Source organism: Haplochromis burtoni, unplaced genomic scaffold, assembly GCF_018398535.1.
Source record: "Haplochromis burtoni strain Fernald_Lab_line unplaced genomic scaffold, NCSU_Asbu1 Contig_52, whole genome shotgun sequence".
Lineage (NCBI taxonomy): Eukaryota > Metazoa > Chordata > Actinopteri > Cichliformes > Cichlidae > Haplochromis > Haplochromis burtoni.
Window position 1 is genome coordinate 2,472,328 of NW_024582413.1, and position 16,926 is coordinate 2,489,253.

The 16,926-nt window shown below is 41.5% G+C and overlaps 1 protein-coding gene across 1 annotated transcript; it reads left to right on the plus strand.

Annotated features, from left to right (window-relative positions):
• Positions 1-528: 528 nt before the first annotated feature.
• bcat2 (branched chain amino-acid transaminase 2, mitochondrial) lies at positions 529-16,201 on the plus strand. Its single transcript, XM_005921760.3, has 12 exons — positions 529-652; positions 2,274-3,075; positions 5,163-5,234; positions 5,686-5,886; positions 6,192-6,302; positions 9,579-9,698; positions 9,828-9,991; positions 12,803-12,945; positions 13,051-13,136; positions 13,525-13,665; positions 13,911-13,985; positions 14,929-16,201. Exons 2-12 carry the CDS (start codon positions 3,058-3,060, stop codon positions 14,968-14,970), a joined length of 1,173 nt encoding a protein of 390 aa, XP_005921822.1. The 5' UTR covers positions 529-652; positions 2,274-3,057; the 3' UTR covers positions 14,971-16,201.
• The last annotated feature ends 725 nt before the right edge of the window (positions 16,202-16,926 follow it).

Genomic DNA, 16,926 nt, shown 5'->3' on the forward strand with positions numbered 1-16,926 from the left:
TATTAATGAATCGCAGGGGACAGCTTGTGACTAATATATTAAAATACAGTTACCTTTGTGTGCTTTATATAGAGTTAACTAGTCTCATCCAATGGTTCCCAAACTAAGGGTTGGCCTCTTTAAATGGTCCCAGTATCAGTCTGAGGGGTTGTGAGATGGTTGATAGGAGCAGAAGTCAGAAAAACATAATCTGTATTTCTTATTTGGACTTTCTGTGATAACTGCCACAAACCATAAAGCCCAACTTTCTTATATCAGCCCCCCCCCCCTTTTTTTTTTTAAACTTAATTTCGTAGCCATTGATAAGCTCTGATTCACTATTTGGGCTTTTCTACAGTAGACAGTTCAAAATTACACATTCTGTTCTCATAAATCCACAAGACTAAGATACCAAACAACTATAATTACGCAGTGAAATAAAAAATGTGATTCTGATAAATAAAAAGAAGAATTCCGATGTGATATAAAAACTGTAGAGATTCTACAAGTATTTCATTTCCTTTAATCTAATAATGCCTTTCTTTTTCTAATCGGAGTGTCTGGCTTTTGTTGCAGCATTTCACCGGGTAACGTGATGACACCTCTGTGGGAGCAACTAGCAGCACAGACACCAGACGCAGCTGCCGCCATTAAAATGGGGGAAAATGCTCAGGTACGTTCAGGAAGGTGTTCAGAAGCCGTGCAGATTATGGGGGCTGGTTAGTAGTGAAGAGTTGAGTTATGCAAAGTCATTAATGAAAAGTTATTAAAATGTAATAAAAATGATCCGTGCCATCATCAAATCACCAAGAACCTCCACATTGGATCAGGGCAGCGAACGCCTCTGGTGCTGATTGTCAGCAGGCTGCTGGTGGAAACTGTGCTACTGTTGCCTGAAAACAATGGAAGAGGAGAGGAGGAAGGTGTGTTAGGAGGCAGCGTGAGCGAGGAAAAGGCAGGAGTGTGGAGGTCAGAGATAGGGGCTTAATGTGAGGAGCTAGCTGATATGAAGGAGAGAAGGAAGGCGGATATTTTTCAGAGCAAGTGTCTGACAGAGATGAGAGTCTGCAAGGTGGTGTCATGGCAGATTGTAGCTAGGCAGCATGAGATAGAGACGAGGATCAAATGGTGGAAGTTGAAAAAGGAAAAATGTAAAGAATTCAGAGAGGAATGTCGACAGCTCTGGCTGGTAGGGAGGAGTTACCAGATGATGGGGAAAGCTGAAGTGATGAGGGAATGAAAACAAGGACACTTGGGAGAGGAATGAGAAAGTATTGGAAAGTGTTCAAAGAGTTTGGCAAGGAAAAAGCGGGATAGTCAAGAAGATGCAGACAGCTGATAGGAGTACTTGGAGGCTAGGTGTACAGCAAACACAGGTGGCAAAGGAGGAAAAGGCTTTTAGTGAGTTGTATGTGAGGCAGGACACTAAGGAAGGAAACTTTTATCGGTTCGCTAGGCAGAAAGATTGAGCTTGAAAGCCGAAAGTGCAACAGGACAGAGAGTGGAAGTTGCTAAGATTTTTCACCGGGAATTACCAGGATGGACATTATTAGAAATGAATACATCAGAGGGACAAGTCAAAGTCTGAGAGGCAAGGCTGAGATGGTTTGGACATGCCCATAAGAGGAACACTGGATATACTGGAAAAAGCAAAACTAAACTGCCACACACTGGAATCTCTCTGTCAGGCAGTCAGCATCGACGCCTTCAGTCTTGGATCGCAGCTGAACGAGTTTGTGTAACAGGCTGCATTTTTTCCATTAGAGGATTCCTTTGATTCAGGCAAGAAAGCCTGTTTGAAGCTGACGCAATACAAGAGGAGTAACTAGACAGCCACCTCCTTTTAGTTTCGCATTTATAGAAAAAGAGTGAAAGACAAGTTTGTTTCAGTTCTTTAAGTGTTGTTGTTGTCTACATGTTTTGTTAAATTAGGATCTGTCATTTTCACACTTTTATTACGCCTGTTATCTAAATAATGGAGGATAGGAGACCCTCTGTTAAGCCTCTGTCGCATTAGGAGGTTTGTAGTTTTCCCTGTTCATGAGTTGAGAAAGCTGAAATTATGAAATCTCCAGTTTTTTTTTGTTTTTTTTTTTTGGGGGGGGGGGTTGCATGGGAAGTCGTACAGGAGTTTTTTGAAAAGCTTCTCCTTCTTGGCAAATACTTGTGAGCTAGGAAGCAACAGTTGGAACAGCTGCAGGCCTGTAGAAGCACAAAAACAAAAGGAATTTACCCAGTGCACCCAGAAATATGCAGTCTAGGACTGAGAAGTGACACACTTTCTTCTCCAACAGCTCATGGGTCGAATGGGGACTGAGGCTGAGTGTGGACTGGCTGCTTTATATCTCGCTGCCGAGGCCACTTTCTGCACCGGGATTGACCTGCTGCTCAGTGGAGGAGCTGAACTGAACTATGGCTTCAAGAGTCAGATCCAGTCCTAACAATCCTGAGTGTCCTTTTGGTGGAGATATGTGCAAATGTGCTGGTTACATGACTAAAATGAATACTAAATAATTTTGGATATAAGGAAAGCAATTATATTAATTGATTTCAAGTAGTTTGGTGCTTGAAGTTGAAAATTTAAAGCTTAGAATTTTGGCATCCTAACCTTGAAACTGGACCTGAACCACCCCCCTATGATTAGCCAATCAGCACTAGCCTCTCTGACCTATAATAACCTGCTTTCGCCTACCCCAATCAGAGGTTTGTTTGTTTTTTTGTTTTTTTTCCTCTTCCCTCATGCTTCCAAGGACTTCCTGAATGAGACTGCTGGCCAATAAAACCGGTCACTACAACTGCAGAGCTAATTATTACATTGATTTGGGGGTTTTTAATACACTAACATCGTTGTGTCGTTATTCTGAGACGTGTAATTCTTTCTGAATTATTAAACTGGTAGAAAAGTTGAATAGAAGATCCTGAATATTTCAAAGTCGGCACACGCTGCTCGTATCCTGACGCTTCTGGGTTCAGGGAGAGCAAGAAGGTCTCGTATTTCAAAGCGGAACGCAAGCTGACTTGGAGCGTTTGTTTCCACACGGACTAACAAAGTTGTTTATCATCACTGGCGTAGCGGAGATGGCAGCCCTCCGGACGGTGAGTCGATTGAGTGTCTGTGTGCTGTTTATTACCAGGTTGCTGTGATGTTGTGGGTAAATGATTAACCTGAATGGGCGGTAAGGTGGCCGGTAATCATTAAAGAAGATAAGAGGCCAGTAAAACATCCTGGCCCACTGCTACTGGAGAATTCGGCGCGAGCGCGGAGCGTGGCAAAATTGTACAGCCTGAAAAAGACCTAACTTAATGCAGAAATGTGGAGATTTTATGTCTTCTGCTTATGGTCAAAATAAAAACACTCCAAAAACACTAAGAAGATGCAATTGTTAACCTTAAAGGCGGTTAACAAATTCGGCTCACTTAGAGACGAAAATTTTTTATGTTTTTTGGGATCATTTGTTTCTGCTTAGGAACTTTGAGTTTTTCATGCGTGACGTCTTGTTTTTGGTCAGTCTGTCTTGTGCGTCGACTTAAATATTAAAGGGCTTTTAGTTGATGCACATTTACAGAAAATGCAAAGTGTCTGTGTACATTGCTACCACGTTATTACTCTTGTGTTTTACATGTAGAATGAATAGAATAAGTTACTTTCCTGCTGTATTAAATGCCACAATTGAATGCAAGAAACTAAATGTTGCTTTGGGAAATAGGGATATATTTCATTCATCAGGTTTGTGTGTGGCAAAAATCAACTCGGGGAAAAAATATAGCTAAGCTCTCATTGTGCAATAAAGACAAAATCTTGCATCATCTTTACGCCAAAATGCTTCCCTGGGCTCCATTGTGCAGAAATTATGGACACGAGGTGATAATTATATTGTCTGTCTGTAATGTCAGTGGTTTAGCTCTTTGACCTTCAAACATGCCAGAACTGGCCTGTCAGGTGAGCTGCCCTGTGGCCCTTTATCAATGCCAGCTGTCATCTACCAAATATTGGAATTAGATTTTAAACTTCTTTAAATGTTGTTTCAATTGTATGCATACAATTAACAGCCCAGTACTTATTAGTTTGGTAAAGTTAAAACCATTTAGAAGCACAACCTGGATGTTTTAGCCCTGTATCCATTCTGCTTTTTTAAATATTTAACTATTTTTCCAAATGTTTCTACTGTTTAACATTGTTTTTATTGTTAGAAAGAATCTAGTTGTGTATATTAATTATTTACCCAATATTTAACTGATATTTAATCATTTATTTCAACACACTTGTTAACTTTAAACGCAATCATTTACTAACTGGTCAACTTTTTCCTAGTCATGATTTAGCAGTCAAATTGTAATTTCTGTTTTCTTTCTTCCCTGAACTTGTCAGGCTAATTATTTCCATTTAGTCTATGGAAGCTGTAGATGTGCTCCCAGTGGTTCAATTACTCAGGGCTCCAAATTGCTGCTTCATACCACAGAGGGGCATTTGTGTGATGACTATATATGAAAGACTCCGTGCTGTTCAGTTGGCAAAATTAAAATCAGTTAAAATATGGGAAACCCAGCACCATATTAAGAAAGGTAAACTAAAATGTGAAATTTTGAGATTAATTAGGAGATTGCTTCCATAAGTATTAAACTGCCAGGACAGTTGATCTTAATACGGGTTAAATAAGTAAAAGTATAATATCCCATCCTGTCTTACCCCAGGGCTGGATTACCTTTGGATTTCTCATGTTACCTTGCGTGAACTCCAAGTATGAATGCCAAGATCTACAAAGCCTGTTAAGGAGTGGCACTGATAATTTATGTACCTAAACTAATGATATGTTTTTATGAAATAAGCTTTTATGGTTGGCTGTTGCTTTCTTCTTATTGTGAAGCCCTTTGTTGCCCACATAATATCATTCTGCAGAGAGCACCCTGCACATGTGATCTGATTCTGTTTACAGCTCTTAGGACTGTCTCCTTCTGGAATGTGCAGACAACATGATTGGTGCTGAGTCACACACACACACCCCTCAGAAAAAAAACAATATTGCACATAGTCTTCCTGTGTGTTCCCAAACGTGGATCAATGATTGTCACCTGGAAATCAGAGCTTAAACTGTTATCTGTTAACATTTTGAAACTTTTTGATGGGTATTTAAAGAAAGCTGCCACATCATCTCGCAAAGAGTTTCATCATGCATTCCTTGCAGGCACTCCATGGACGACGACTTCAGACTTTCCCCTTTTCCTTCGGCTCGCTGCGGTTCGCCAGCTCCTTTAAGGTAATGAGGAAAATGTTAACATTTTCTTTTTTCACCAGGTGAGACCTTGAATTACAGTCTGGCGAGCCTGTGAATGGCTGGTTTGGTATGGAGAACATGATGGTAACAGAAAGAAGAAAGTAACGTTCATTAGAGGGATTTGTCTCTTTAGCTTGGTCGAGTTGCTTTTTATTTACAGTTTCTTTCCTTTTCTGTGTCCCCCTCACTCTGTGCCTGTTGTAATTATTTAATTCAGTTTAATTTAACCTGTTTAATTGTGTCCAAGTGATCTGTTAACCCTTACCTGACTATGTTTAACCACCACCTATTGTCCTTTTGCGCATGCTGTGTCAATAACAGCAATTTCAAAAAAAACAATCACTGTTTTCGTCGCTTGCTCTGCTCTTGTCCGTCTCCTTCTCTCTTTTTTTTCTCCACCCGTGTCCGGCTCGCCTTTCCGTCTCTATCTCAGGCAGCAGGTCTCACCATTGAACGCAACACAGAATGCAAGCCGAAGCCCGAGCCCTCCACGCTGCTCTTCGGCAAACAATTCTCTGACCACATGTTGACTATCAACTGGTCGGAGAAGGGCGGCTGGGAATCTCCTCAGATCAAACCTTTCCAGAATCTGTCGCTGCATCCAGCTAGCTCTGCCCTGCACTACTCCATAGAGGTAAAGAGCACTCTGCCAACGTGCAGTACATAAACATGCATGATATTTTCACTGGGTGCAGCACCCTCTGCTGTAGTGTAACATATAAGTGAGCCTGTAGACCAGGAACTTGTAATAACAGCCAATGGCTGACACATATTGGCCAATGAAATGGTTAGGTATTGTCTTCTCACCTGATAATTTGATGAATATCAGTGCCAGAATGGGCTTAAAGTCGCCATAACCATTCAGTAAAAGGGAAACACTGCCACATTCATCTATACCTACATAGTAACTAACAAGTTATTTGTTTCTACCTTCTCCAGCTGTTTGAAGGCATGAAGGCGTACCGTGGCGTCGACAACCACATCCGCCTGTTCAGACCCATGCTGAACATGGAGAGGATGCATCGCAGTGCAGACAGGAGCAGCCTTCCTGTGAGTTTGCACACCATCAGAAACCTTGACCCTAATATATCATAGACTGTATATAAAAGATGGATACCATCCATTGATTTTCAGGATACTCTTTCCAGATCAATAGGTTATGAACATGCTAACCTTTGCTGTAAATGTGGGTATTTAAGGTGTCTGGTTGTTTTCTTGGTGGTTCTATGTTTTTATCCCTGGAGGCTGCTCTTTGCAATATATATTGATATCAGTATTTTGTTTGTCCTTCACACAGTATATCATTTTAATCAGAGTGGAAACGCCTCAGAAAAGCGATTTTAGACCATCATGAGACACTGAGGCCTTATTCAGAGAGACTGTGGCACAGCATGACAAAGCGCTGCTCATTCTTTGAAGCCAGTCAGCGCAGTGAGGCTGCTGAGCACACGGACGGCTCTGGCAAAAACACACAGCGTGGTCTGGTAGAAAAGTTGATCCAGGCTTTTTTAATCCTTCATCTGGCAGCAAGTCAAGTGTCACGTTTTCTCAAAGCAAAGCCACATTTCTTCCCAAGATAAAAGATAAAATAGATAGGAGATAAAAGATCAGGTTGATGAGCATTTTCTCTTCATTCCCAAAATGTCAGTTACACTTGAGGAAGTGAAACAGGTAAAATACATATTACAACACTGCAACCAGATTTGTGGGAGGGGTTGGATTAAACCTCATTAGGGAGGTGCCAAAAATTCCTCTTGCAGGAAGAATGCTGGTCATTCATTCTTTGGAGTGGAAAAACTCCATGATTCAAACTGGGTCTCAAACTTGGGTCTCATCGCCTTTTATGAGCTTTAACCTCACCCTGTGTTGCTTTATCTCAGTGCTGCTGTTGGTCTAAATGTGCTGTCGATGCTAATTCTTTAGCAAGGATCTAAAAAGCTCAAACTTGAGTATACTTGGTAGAGAAAACTACATTTGGCTGCTCCCTTGCCTTAGACTCACTACACTCGGGAGATGTGCATGTTTGATTTGGCAGGGTTTTAACCCGCCTGACGCAACGCCAAAGGGGATTTGCGTCTATGCTGGAAACGAACTAAAGCTTTCCACCACCACACAGGAATAGGTTATCTTTACAGTTTCACAAACGGGTTTTTTACACACCCTCCTGATGTCCTGGTACCAGAGTTCACACTTCATTATTGTAAAAGTGTTTCACAGGGGAAACAAACTTTGAGTATAACTAAGATACTGTGAGTATGCAATATATATGTATTTGGAAGAGTCTTGAAAGTGTCACGCTGGAGGGGCGATATAAACAATATACGATAGAAACGATATAAATTTGGCCAACGATAGAGATTTTGACTATATCGCTCTATCGCGATAGCGCATGCTGATGATGTCATCAAGCTGCGCCTGTTTTGGTCGAAAGCGTCGCAGCGCTGCAAAGAGATGAAGCACTTTTGAAATATGGGGAAAGCCAAAAACTGCGCTTCCTCCACTTCCGTAACATTGATTCATTAATATTGAATTCTCTCGCAGCTGCTCTGTTCCCATGTTGTTGCAGTATATTAATAACTAACCTCGTATTGTGGATGAATAATCTCAGTTGTTCTCCTGACTGAAGTTTGGCCCGTGTATAGCATCCTGCTATGCGATTGCATTTGTCCCTGACCACCAGAATCCCTCACGTTAACTTTTATCGAGTGGAAAAAGTTGGCGTTCATCCTCCAGCTTCACTGTGCTAATGTTATGCTAACATAGCTGTGTCGCTAGCAATCACGTAGCACAACATTATATACCAGGTAGTCCAACTTCAGTAACCCTGCAAACGCCACTGCTGTTTAGTTTTCTGTCTTCATTTATGTTGGAAGTGGTAGCAGAGCTGTACGTTTTAATTAGTTTCAAAAATCTCTCAGTCAGAACATGGTATGAAATGTTTAGGTGTAAACTAGCGAGCTAACTTCCTGTTAACTTCTAACTCCGTTAAATTTAATAAATTCTGTTTTCATGGATGCCTGGATGTTAAACTTAATTGTTACACCCGATAAAGCAGCAACGCTGATGATTTTATTAAAGATGAAAGAATTTAGACCGTTTTTAACTCTTAGTGTTCGTTTGACTTTGGGACCTGAAGTGGACGGAGTTTTGGACCCAGATTACTCCGCGAAGCTCCTCACTACGGCAGCCGTAATGCTCTGACAATCCATCAAAACATTTTTTAACAGATTTCTGCACGCCAAAATCGGTTCGAAGTCATTAAGCACAACCAGAATTCATTCATAAGGCACACTCTCAATTTTTGAGAAAATTAAAGGATTTTAAGTGTGCCTTATAGTGTGGAAAATACGTTATACAGAAGAAAAGAGTATATCGCGATATATATCGTTACCGCACATGATTCAAATTATATCACGATATGAATTTTAGGCCATATCGCCCAGCCCTGTGTCACGCTATCTAAAGCCTTCTGGAGAACAAGACTTCTGTTTGTCTTTCTGTTCTGCCTCCAAAGGAGAGCCTGGCTGCTGTTAGAAGTAAAGACAAACAGGGAGGATCGTAGATACTGAACATGTGGGTTCAGCTGTTTTCCTATTTATGCTTTATTCTTTTACAATAAATGTTTATGCTCTCTAGAATCCATCACTGACACGTCATGAATAAATTAACTGAGAGAATTATAATGTTAATTTGTGACACTTGTTTAATTTTTGTGTTTTTTGTGTTGAAAAGATTTTACCTCATGTATATTTCTCCAACGATAGGATATTCTTGTGTTACTGCAGCCAAAATATTAAGTACAGCTTATAATAAAGTAGAATACAGCAATAAAATATAAGAAAATTTGCAAAAAGAAGAAAGACTCTCAGTAAATAAAAATCTAAATAAAATGCAGTCACATGCTTTGTAAAATGTTGACTACATAAAGGATAAATAATAAAGGATCATTACATTTAATCTAATCTACATTTAAATTTGGTCATTCCAGCACCAGCAAATGTCAGCATTAAAGAAACTCAGTGTGATAGAGTGCAGGGTGAAAATACACTGAATGATGATATGAGAGAACAGGTAATTCTCTACTATACAGATAAGATGGCTTATAAAGTGAGTGCGTGAGGTAATTACAGCGATCAGTATCTGTCCTCGTGGCTGCCAAGATGAAACCGTCTGCCGGAGAAAGTAAGTAGTGCAGAGAGCGCGGGAGTAGACGGATAAGAGTTTGTAAGCAACCTCCTCTCCACCACAGCCAGAGTCATTTGGATGATATTATATTAGCCAGATTAATGGTGAAAGCTTACTGTTCAATGTCTTTTCCCTGTGCAGCTGTTTGATAAAGGAGAACTGCTGGAGTGCATCAAGAAGTTGGTGGAGATCGACCAGGAGTGGGTCCCCTACTCCCAGGATGCCAGCCTCTATATCAGACCCACTTACATTGGAACCGAGGTGAGCTTTAGTTTCACTAAAAGGCCTGTGCAGGTTCCACGTCAGCCAGGTTAATTAAATCAGGATGTGCTTGAAATGTCCTTCTCCTCATTAACAGTCTCCTCTTGTCTTTTCTTACCTCACATCCAGCCGTCTCTTGGCGTGTCTCGTCCAGGAAAAGCTATGATCTTCGTCATCATCGGCCCAGTCGGGCCGTACTTTTCAACGGGGTCCTTCAACCCAGTGTCCCTGCTGGCAGACCCTGCGTTTGTGAGAGCTTGGAAAGGAGGTGTTGGGGCCTACAAGATGGGAGGGTAAGTTTTTACCCTTAAGTGTGCATTTGGTGTCTGTCTTGCTGTGGTTATGAGTTGATTTTGTGCATAAAAAGAACAATTCAACACAATTGAGTTTGAAGGACTTCTGAGAGAAACCGGTAAACAAAGTTGAAACTAATTTACTGACGATATGGAACCCAAACAAGCAGAAAGAAGTATAAAAAAACAGTATAAAATACATTTTTAAAAAGTATTTTAAAAAATCTGAGGTAGTTTACCAGCTTCACGGCTCTGTAATGATCAGGTGGACTTTCTGCAGTGCTCCACACCACAGCTGTGTTTTCATTCAGCAGTGGATCTGGATGGAGCCCAGCTGTGCAGATTATTCACTTTCCTGGTGGAGATGAGAAAGCCGGCCTGAGTGTCAAAAAGGAAAGTGCTTGTGTGATATTTTAGGTGGTGTATTTGCATTTAAATCAGGCTTAAAATATTCAGCATTAACCGTACAATGGCTTCCGCTGGTGCATTAATGGTCTGGACCATCACCTGTGCTTTTGAAAACATCTGCAGTTAGGTCAAAAATAATCACGAGACTGAGGAGACAAATCGGCGTTCCTATAATCTCCCCTGATTCCATGCAGCCTCTAATCACGGCCCTGCTTCCACATGACTCTGCTGTCCTACATCAGCACCTGCTCGGCTCCGGCGTGATTACGTAACACCGCTGAACACCCACTCGATTCGCTAAGCCAACAAATCTGCTCTCCTCCATCAAAGTGGAGTAAACACTTCAGCTGTCGGGCCTGATTTAGCAGCAGTAGTCACATGACTCCAGTGGAGCTGAGAGTAATTCGGTGGGCTTACGTTGTTTGTTACCTCTGCTAAGGAGTTTATTTTATTGGTTACTTTTTAGTACAAGATATGGCAAAGTTTAACTTATATCATCACATATTCATATCAAACTGAAATAAGAAACACTGTGAAATATCATCTCAGTGCTCTGAAGAAAATATCAAAAACTAATCCAGATCCAGGTTTCCTTTTAGATCCCAGGACTCACTTCATGCATGGTCTGAAGGGAGTTTTCAGCCTAGCTGGAGGTTTCTAGTCTGTGTAGATTAAGAGCTTTGCAGTCTTGTTTAGCTAATTGTTTAAATGTTATTGTGCATTTACTGGTACAGAAAGTAGAGCCTGATTGATGCTGACGTTTTAGATATGATCACTAAAGCCAGAGCACATCAGTCGAGCAGTGTAGTTGGAACTGGACTGTGATTTTTTTTTTTTTATACTAGACAAGCAGATAAAATCCTTTATTAAAGCTATTTGTTTTTATCATTTGAGGCTTTTATCCAGAATCAAATCCATTTTATCTTTGAAGATTTGTGAATGTCTCATTCGTGCTTTCATCACAACGTGTCTGCACTGCTGCTTGAAGGCGTTTCACCTCTCGTTCGAGACGTTTCCTCAGTTCTAAGACGAAAGGTGAAGAATTCAGGTATTTAAGCCCTTGAGGGAGTTTTCACTTAAAAGGGTTGTTGACCCACTATTGATTGTTTGCATCACCACATGAGGTGTGGAAAAAGCTGTGGGTCATTATCAGCTGAGGTTACAGGTGAAACCGTTGTGAGACCTTGCCTCACCTTATCATGTGTGTTCGAAGAAGGTCGTTCACAGTGGGCATAGATGGCTTCTTTCACTCTTCTTTCAAACCATCTGTGTTCTTGGTCCAAAATGTGAACGTTTGCATCCTCGAAAGAGTGACCTTTTGACCTTTAGATGCATATGTACATCTGAGTCTTGTCCCATCGAGGTGGCTCTTCTATGTTGTGCCATGCGTTCATGGAGTGGCTGTTTAGTTTCTCCAGTGTAGATGTCTGAGGGACTCCTCGCTGCACTGCACACCATACACTGTGTTGAACTCATGGAGACATATTTCAAAGCACAGAGCTACAGCTCTGCTACGTCAGTCGAGCCGGTTTGCATTTCTGCATTTCTGACATCAAAGCAGAATATCACAGAGGGCTGTACATCAGGGTCTCTGTATCCTTCACTCGAAGCTAATGCAGCTTGAACTTAGTGACGCTCAGAAAGAGCTGGCAGCCGAGCACAACTCAAGGCTGGGTTCTTAACACCATTGTTCATTGTTTATTGTTGTCAATCCAGAAATGATTGCGGTTCTGTGGTTCTCACGATGTTCCTTCTAACAGTCGTGACATTAACAGGATGCTTCCTCGTCAGCACAAACACCTTTTCTTTGGGTGCTGGTGCCTGTGCACAACAACGGTTGCTCTGTCATCATTCTTTGGACTGAAAACCTGACATGTCACAGTGTCTTCCTCACTTCTTGAAATTAATTATTGTTGGATTGTGTGACTTTACTTTGGTTACAGGTTGTGATCTTGGTGGTGTAAGGCTTGTCATTGATGACTAAATATGTTATTTAAATGAAAAACGAGGAGAGAAAATGTGCTAATACTCTTGTGTTCATTTCAGTCTCTGTGGAGGATGTTGTAGAGTTTTATTTGTAAATCACCGGTGCTGCATGTTGGCACTGATGTCTGACTCGTCTTGTCGACATCAGCAGTTTTCATTTATTATTTGCATGTTGTATCTTGCTTCTTACCTGCGTGCCTCCTGCCATGCAACACACCTGCATGAGTCACCCTCAGAATAGCCCCATTCGTAGATGTATGGCCCCACTACCACTGACTGCCACCTGGTGTGCAAAACATGCATTACACCAAAACGAATGCAAACAAGAAATGTGTCTTTATATTATGTTTTTCAGTCCAAGCCGCTCTGTTCATATGTAATAAATCAGGCTGTCTGTCTTATTTAACTTCTTTCCAGTAACTACGGCCCCACAATAGCGGTGCAGAACGAGGCAGTGAAGCGAGGCTGTCAGCAGGTCCTCTGGCTGTATGGACAAGATGAGGAGATCACCGAGGTCGGCACCATGAACCTCTTTATCTACTGGACCAATGAGAAAGGAGGTCAGATTCTTTTTGTTCATATTTGGTTGTTTTTTCCCCCAGTCATCTTTTTATTGTTCACACAGTTTAAACCTGCTCTTGTGAATTTTTCCTCTGTGGATGCAGAGAAAGAGCTGGTGACCCCGCCGCTGGATGGCATTATTCTCCCAGGAGTGACCAGACAGTCGCTGCTGGACCTGGGAAGATCCTGGGTAAGAGACCGCTGTTAGGTCAACAAGACAGCTGCCTGAGCCCCGCCCACACTGAAAGTCCAGCACAGACGCAGGACAAGCAGAAATAGAACAAAAGGAGTCTCATTTTTAGTCTGAGTCTTAGTTAGTTTGTAGCATCCCAGTGCTTGCTAGCATTTCCCAGCATGATGTTCAGTGGTGTCATTTTTTGCAGACGAGCGTTTCCTAGTTTCAGAAATTGTCTTGAACAAATTATTTTGGTTGGTCGGGCTTCTCCGGGTTGCCAGGTGGGAATTTAACGAGGCATTCCAGCTGAAAGATTACGATTGGGGGTTTCCAACTTCTACATTTGAATGTAGTGCAGCAATAAAAAAATAAAAAAAATTCTTTCTTTGTGTGTTTCTGTCAGGGAGAGTTTAAAGTCACGGAGCGGACTATGGGCATGAAGGAGCTGCTTGGAGCTCTGGATGCCGGGCGAGTCCTGGAGGTGTTTGGTGCAGGGACGGCCTGCGTCGTCTGCCCCGTCGGCAGCCTCCTCTACAAAGGAAAGGTGGGAGTTCATCTCCTGGTTCTGATGCTGCTTATTTTTCATGAGTAATAGTGACGTTGCGGGGTTTCCTGTGGCCCATTATCAAACATGAATATTTAATTTTTCTGCTTTGCTGAGTCAACAGGCAACATTTGTGGACAAATAATCATGTGGAAAGTGTTCATTTTTAAATATTCATGTTTGACGGTGTGAGGAATCCATGGAAATCACCAATAACGTCAATATTTCCTTCTGTTTTCTCTCAGATGTACCAGATCCCCACCATGCAGAACGGTCCAGATCTGGCCAAAAGGTTCTACAAAGAGCTTACTGATATTCAGGTAAGAGCGTCACCACACTTATATCCCAAATCTAAGTATTAGGCACTTGGAGCAGTGATCAAGGGAACTTGAATGCTGCTGCTTCCAAGTGGCAGCAAGAGGGAACTGAAAAATACAGGGTCCAGATTCCTAAAGTGTATCCACACGAAGGCAGAAATGTGTAGTATTTTCATTAGACCTCTTCTGCACACTGTTCTCTTTCAGCAAGGCATGCGCACAGATGTGCAGAATTATTAGGCTTCAGATTAAATTTAGTGTATGTAAACAGAACCAAAACTCCAAACGTGTGCATGCTGAGTCACAAGAAGCTATTGTCTATGCATACTCTCTCACCCACAGAATAAAAGATGGACGTAGCCACTGTGGCATGTGAGCAGTGAGCATATTATAGATAACTCTCCTTTTAGTCGTAGAAGGACCAATGTTTACAAAAGACTTCAGGTTCTATTAAATATTTAACTAGAACCCGAGCCTATGAAGTCACTGAGATCACTGAGCAAGGACGATCAAATTCCCATAAACATCAACTCTTTGCAGCCAGAGAAGTCGCCCCCTGCTGGCCATTAAAAAGAACTCTGGCTTAAAGCTCTTCTGCACTGGCTACACTCTTTAGGCCTCAGTGCCCGTTTAGTTTGTGAGGGAAAGACACAAAACACACCCATGCATGTTTTGTTTTTCTTTAACACATCCGACCTTGATGCCGATCAGTCCGACAGATATTCTTCGTTCTCAGATCAATAATCAGTAAAACATGATATTGAAAGAGTATTTATTTATGACTTGTTTTATGACAGTCTGCTATTGGAATAACAGCACTTGTTGCAGGCCTAGCTTATCCTGTGACTTTCTATATGTGAATTTATTTTTTATTTCACGCCCACATTTCCTTCCTCTGTATTTATTTGTTTCCCTCTCCTCTTTTGCTTCCTTGTGTTTCCTGCAGTACGGACGCACACCAAGTGAATGGGCTCCACTGGTTGTTTAAACAGCTACTTTGCACATGCCGGTTGTATCAACATTTAATCCGCTGATTTCAGTTTGGGACAACCAACAGCGACCCATCCCCTCCCCCCGCACCCACCGCACTCCTTTCATCCAATGAATGCACTCCTGCTTCGTCACTCGGGGACACAGACGCCTCTCTCTTCCTGTCTTTTTGGCGCCTTTCACGGATGTTACTGTCTCAGAAAACCAGTTGGTGGTTTGAATGCAGCAATACTAACGGCGACGTTTGCCGATATCAAGTCCGAAGAAAATTTTAATTGTTGGAGGGGAAAAAAGAGATTTTAAATATTAACATGATTCACAGCATTAATACAGACTAAACTTCACTCAGATGCTCGTACCTTCATTTTAATCAGCCCAGCATTAACAAACAGGCACATAGTTTGACATGTTTCAGGTGTCGTAGTCACAAGCTACAGGTTTGTATTTGGTGTTTAAGACTTTGGTAGTTACTGTTACTCATCAACAAATGAATTAAGGTGAATGTCACAACGGCAGTTGATATTAGCTCGTTAAATCTAAAACCTTTAACTGTTACATGTGAGTAGCCAAAACTGGAATAGCCAACCTTGTAAGGATGTGTTATTTCTTATTGTCGTGTACTTGGCGAACTGATCTGTAATTTTTCATGGGGCCACGTCGCTTGGACACCAGAGTTTGCACTGAGCTTAGTTGTAACATCTGTGTGTGACTCGGCTTTTTAGAAGATAATCATGAGTGGGTTTTAATGTTTGTTGGTTTTATTTGTAAAGACTTTGACAGCACAAAAAAAGATTTGAGCAAGCAGCAGCACGCACAAATAGGACTGCTGAACGCCGACACGCTGCAGACGAGAGAGACTGTTAGATGCTGCACTCCTGAAAAATACTGTACGGTAGCAAATAGACTTGTTATTTTAGAGAGTTTTAAATTATAATTTTTCCTCCTCGTTGTGATGTGAAATTCAGCCGACTGTCTTCCAGAGTACTTGACTGTGTCACCATGTGTTTAGCTGTGACTTTCTCTGCTATATTTGTACACGCTGTAAGTCTCCTCTGTCCAAGTGCCTGATCTGTCTGTCAGCTTCTTCTTCATCTGTCCATTTAAAGCTGCTGATTTTGTCTTTAGGGGATGTAGCTGGATATGTAAAGCAATATCTGTTTAGTTTTTTTAATGTGCTGTTAGCTTTATTTGGCTGTTTTTGTTTTTACAATAAAGCCAGGTTGAGTTCAGTGGGTCCTTTGTTTGTTTGTTTTGTTTTTTTAAATCATCTGTATTTAAATTTAGCATTTGATTAAAACTTCTTCTAAATGATATTAATAATAATCATTTAATCAGTGTTTTGGTGATGAATTTATGATTTAAGCTTTGTGGTGTGACTGAAGGAACCATTAGAAGATGGGTACAATGTGGTGAGCAGCAATACTCAGGCTGTGGCGATCAAACAGAGATGCAATCCCTCACACTTACAGCAGCATCAGCAGCCTTAACAAGCAGTTGAATGTGTGCACCTGATAAAGTGGCTGGTGAATGTCTGTCATGTTATTGTGCAAAACCTTTGTGTTCTGTAAGACAAAAACAGAGTTGGAACAATTCTAACAAGCTTGAAAGTCAATGTTTGCTGTGACCGTCTTTATTCCTCAACACATCCTGAACTGTCGTAGGTGCGCGTTGATTTCTTTAAGTAGTCTTCAGAATGAATTCTTCGGGCTTGTGGCCGGACATTCAGACCTCTGCAAGTTGTTCCATCCTGTCAAGATGATCTCATACGTCCAGACTCTGAGGAGGTCAAACCCTGATGCTTTCCAGATGGATCAAAACGTGGTACTTTTCTGTGTTTGTAATTCCATCAATTTTTGACAAAATCTCCAAGACCACAGGCTGAAACCACGACAGAGGCTCCATTGTGTTTACAGATGGCTGTAGACGCTTGTTGTCGTACGTCTGTTGTGCCTCG

Bases quoted from the DNA above. Each gene is read 5' to 3' on its own strand.
- bcat2 (XM_005921760.3), top strand. The intron at 5,235-5,685 runs GTAATGAGGAAA...TCTCTATCTCAG, and splicing joins GGTTCGCCAGCTCCTTTAAG to GCAGCAGGTCTCACCATTGA. The intron at 6,303-9,578 runs GTGAGTTTGCAC...TTCCCTGTGCAG, and splicing joins CAGACAGGAGCAGCCTTCCT to CTGTTTGATAAAGGAGAACT.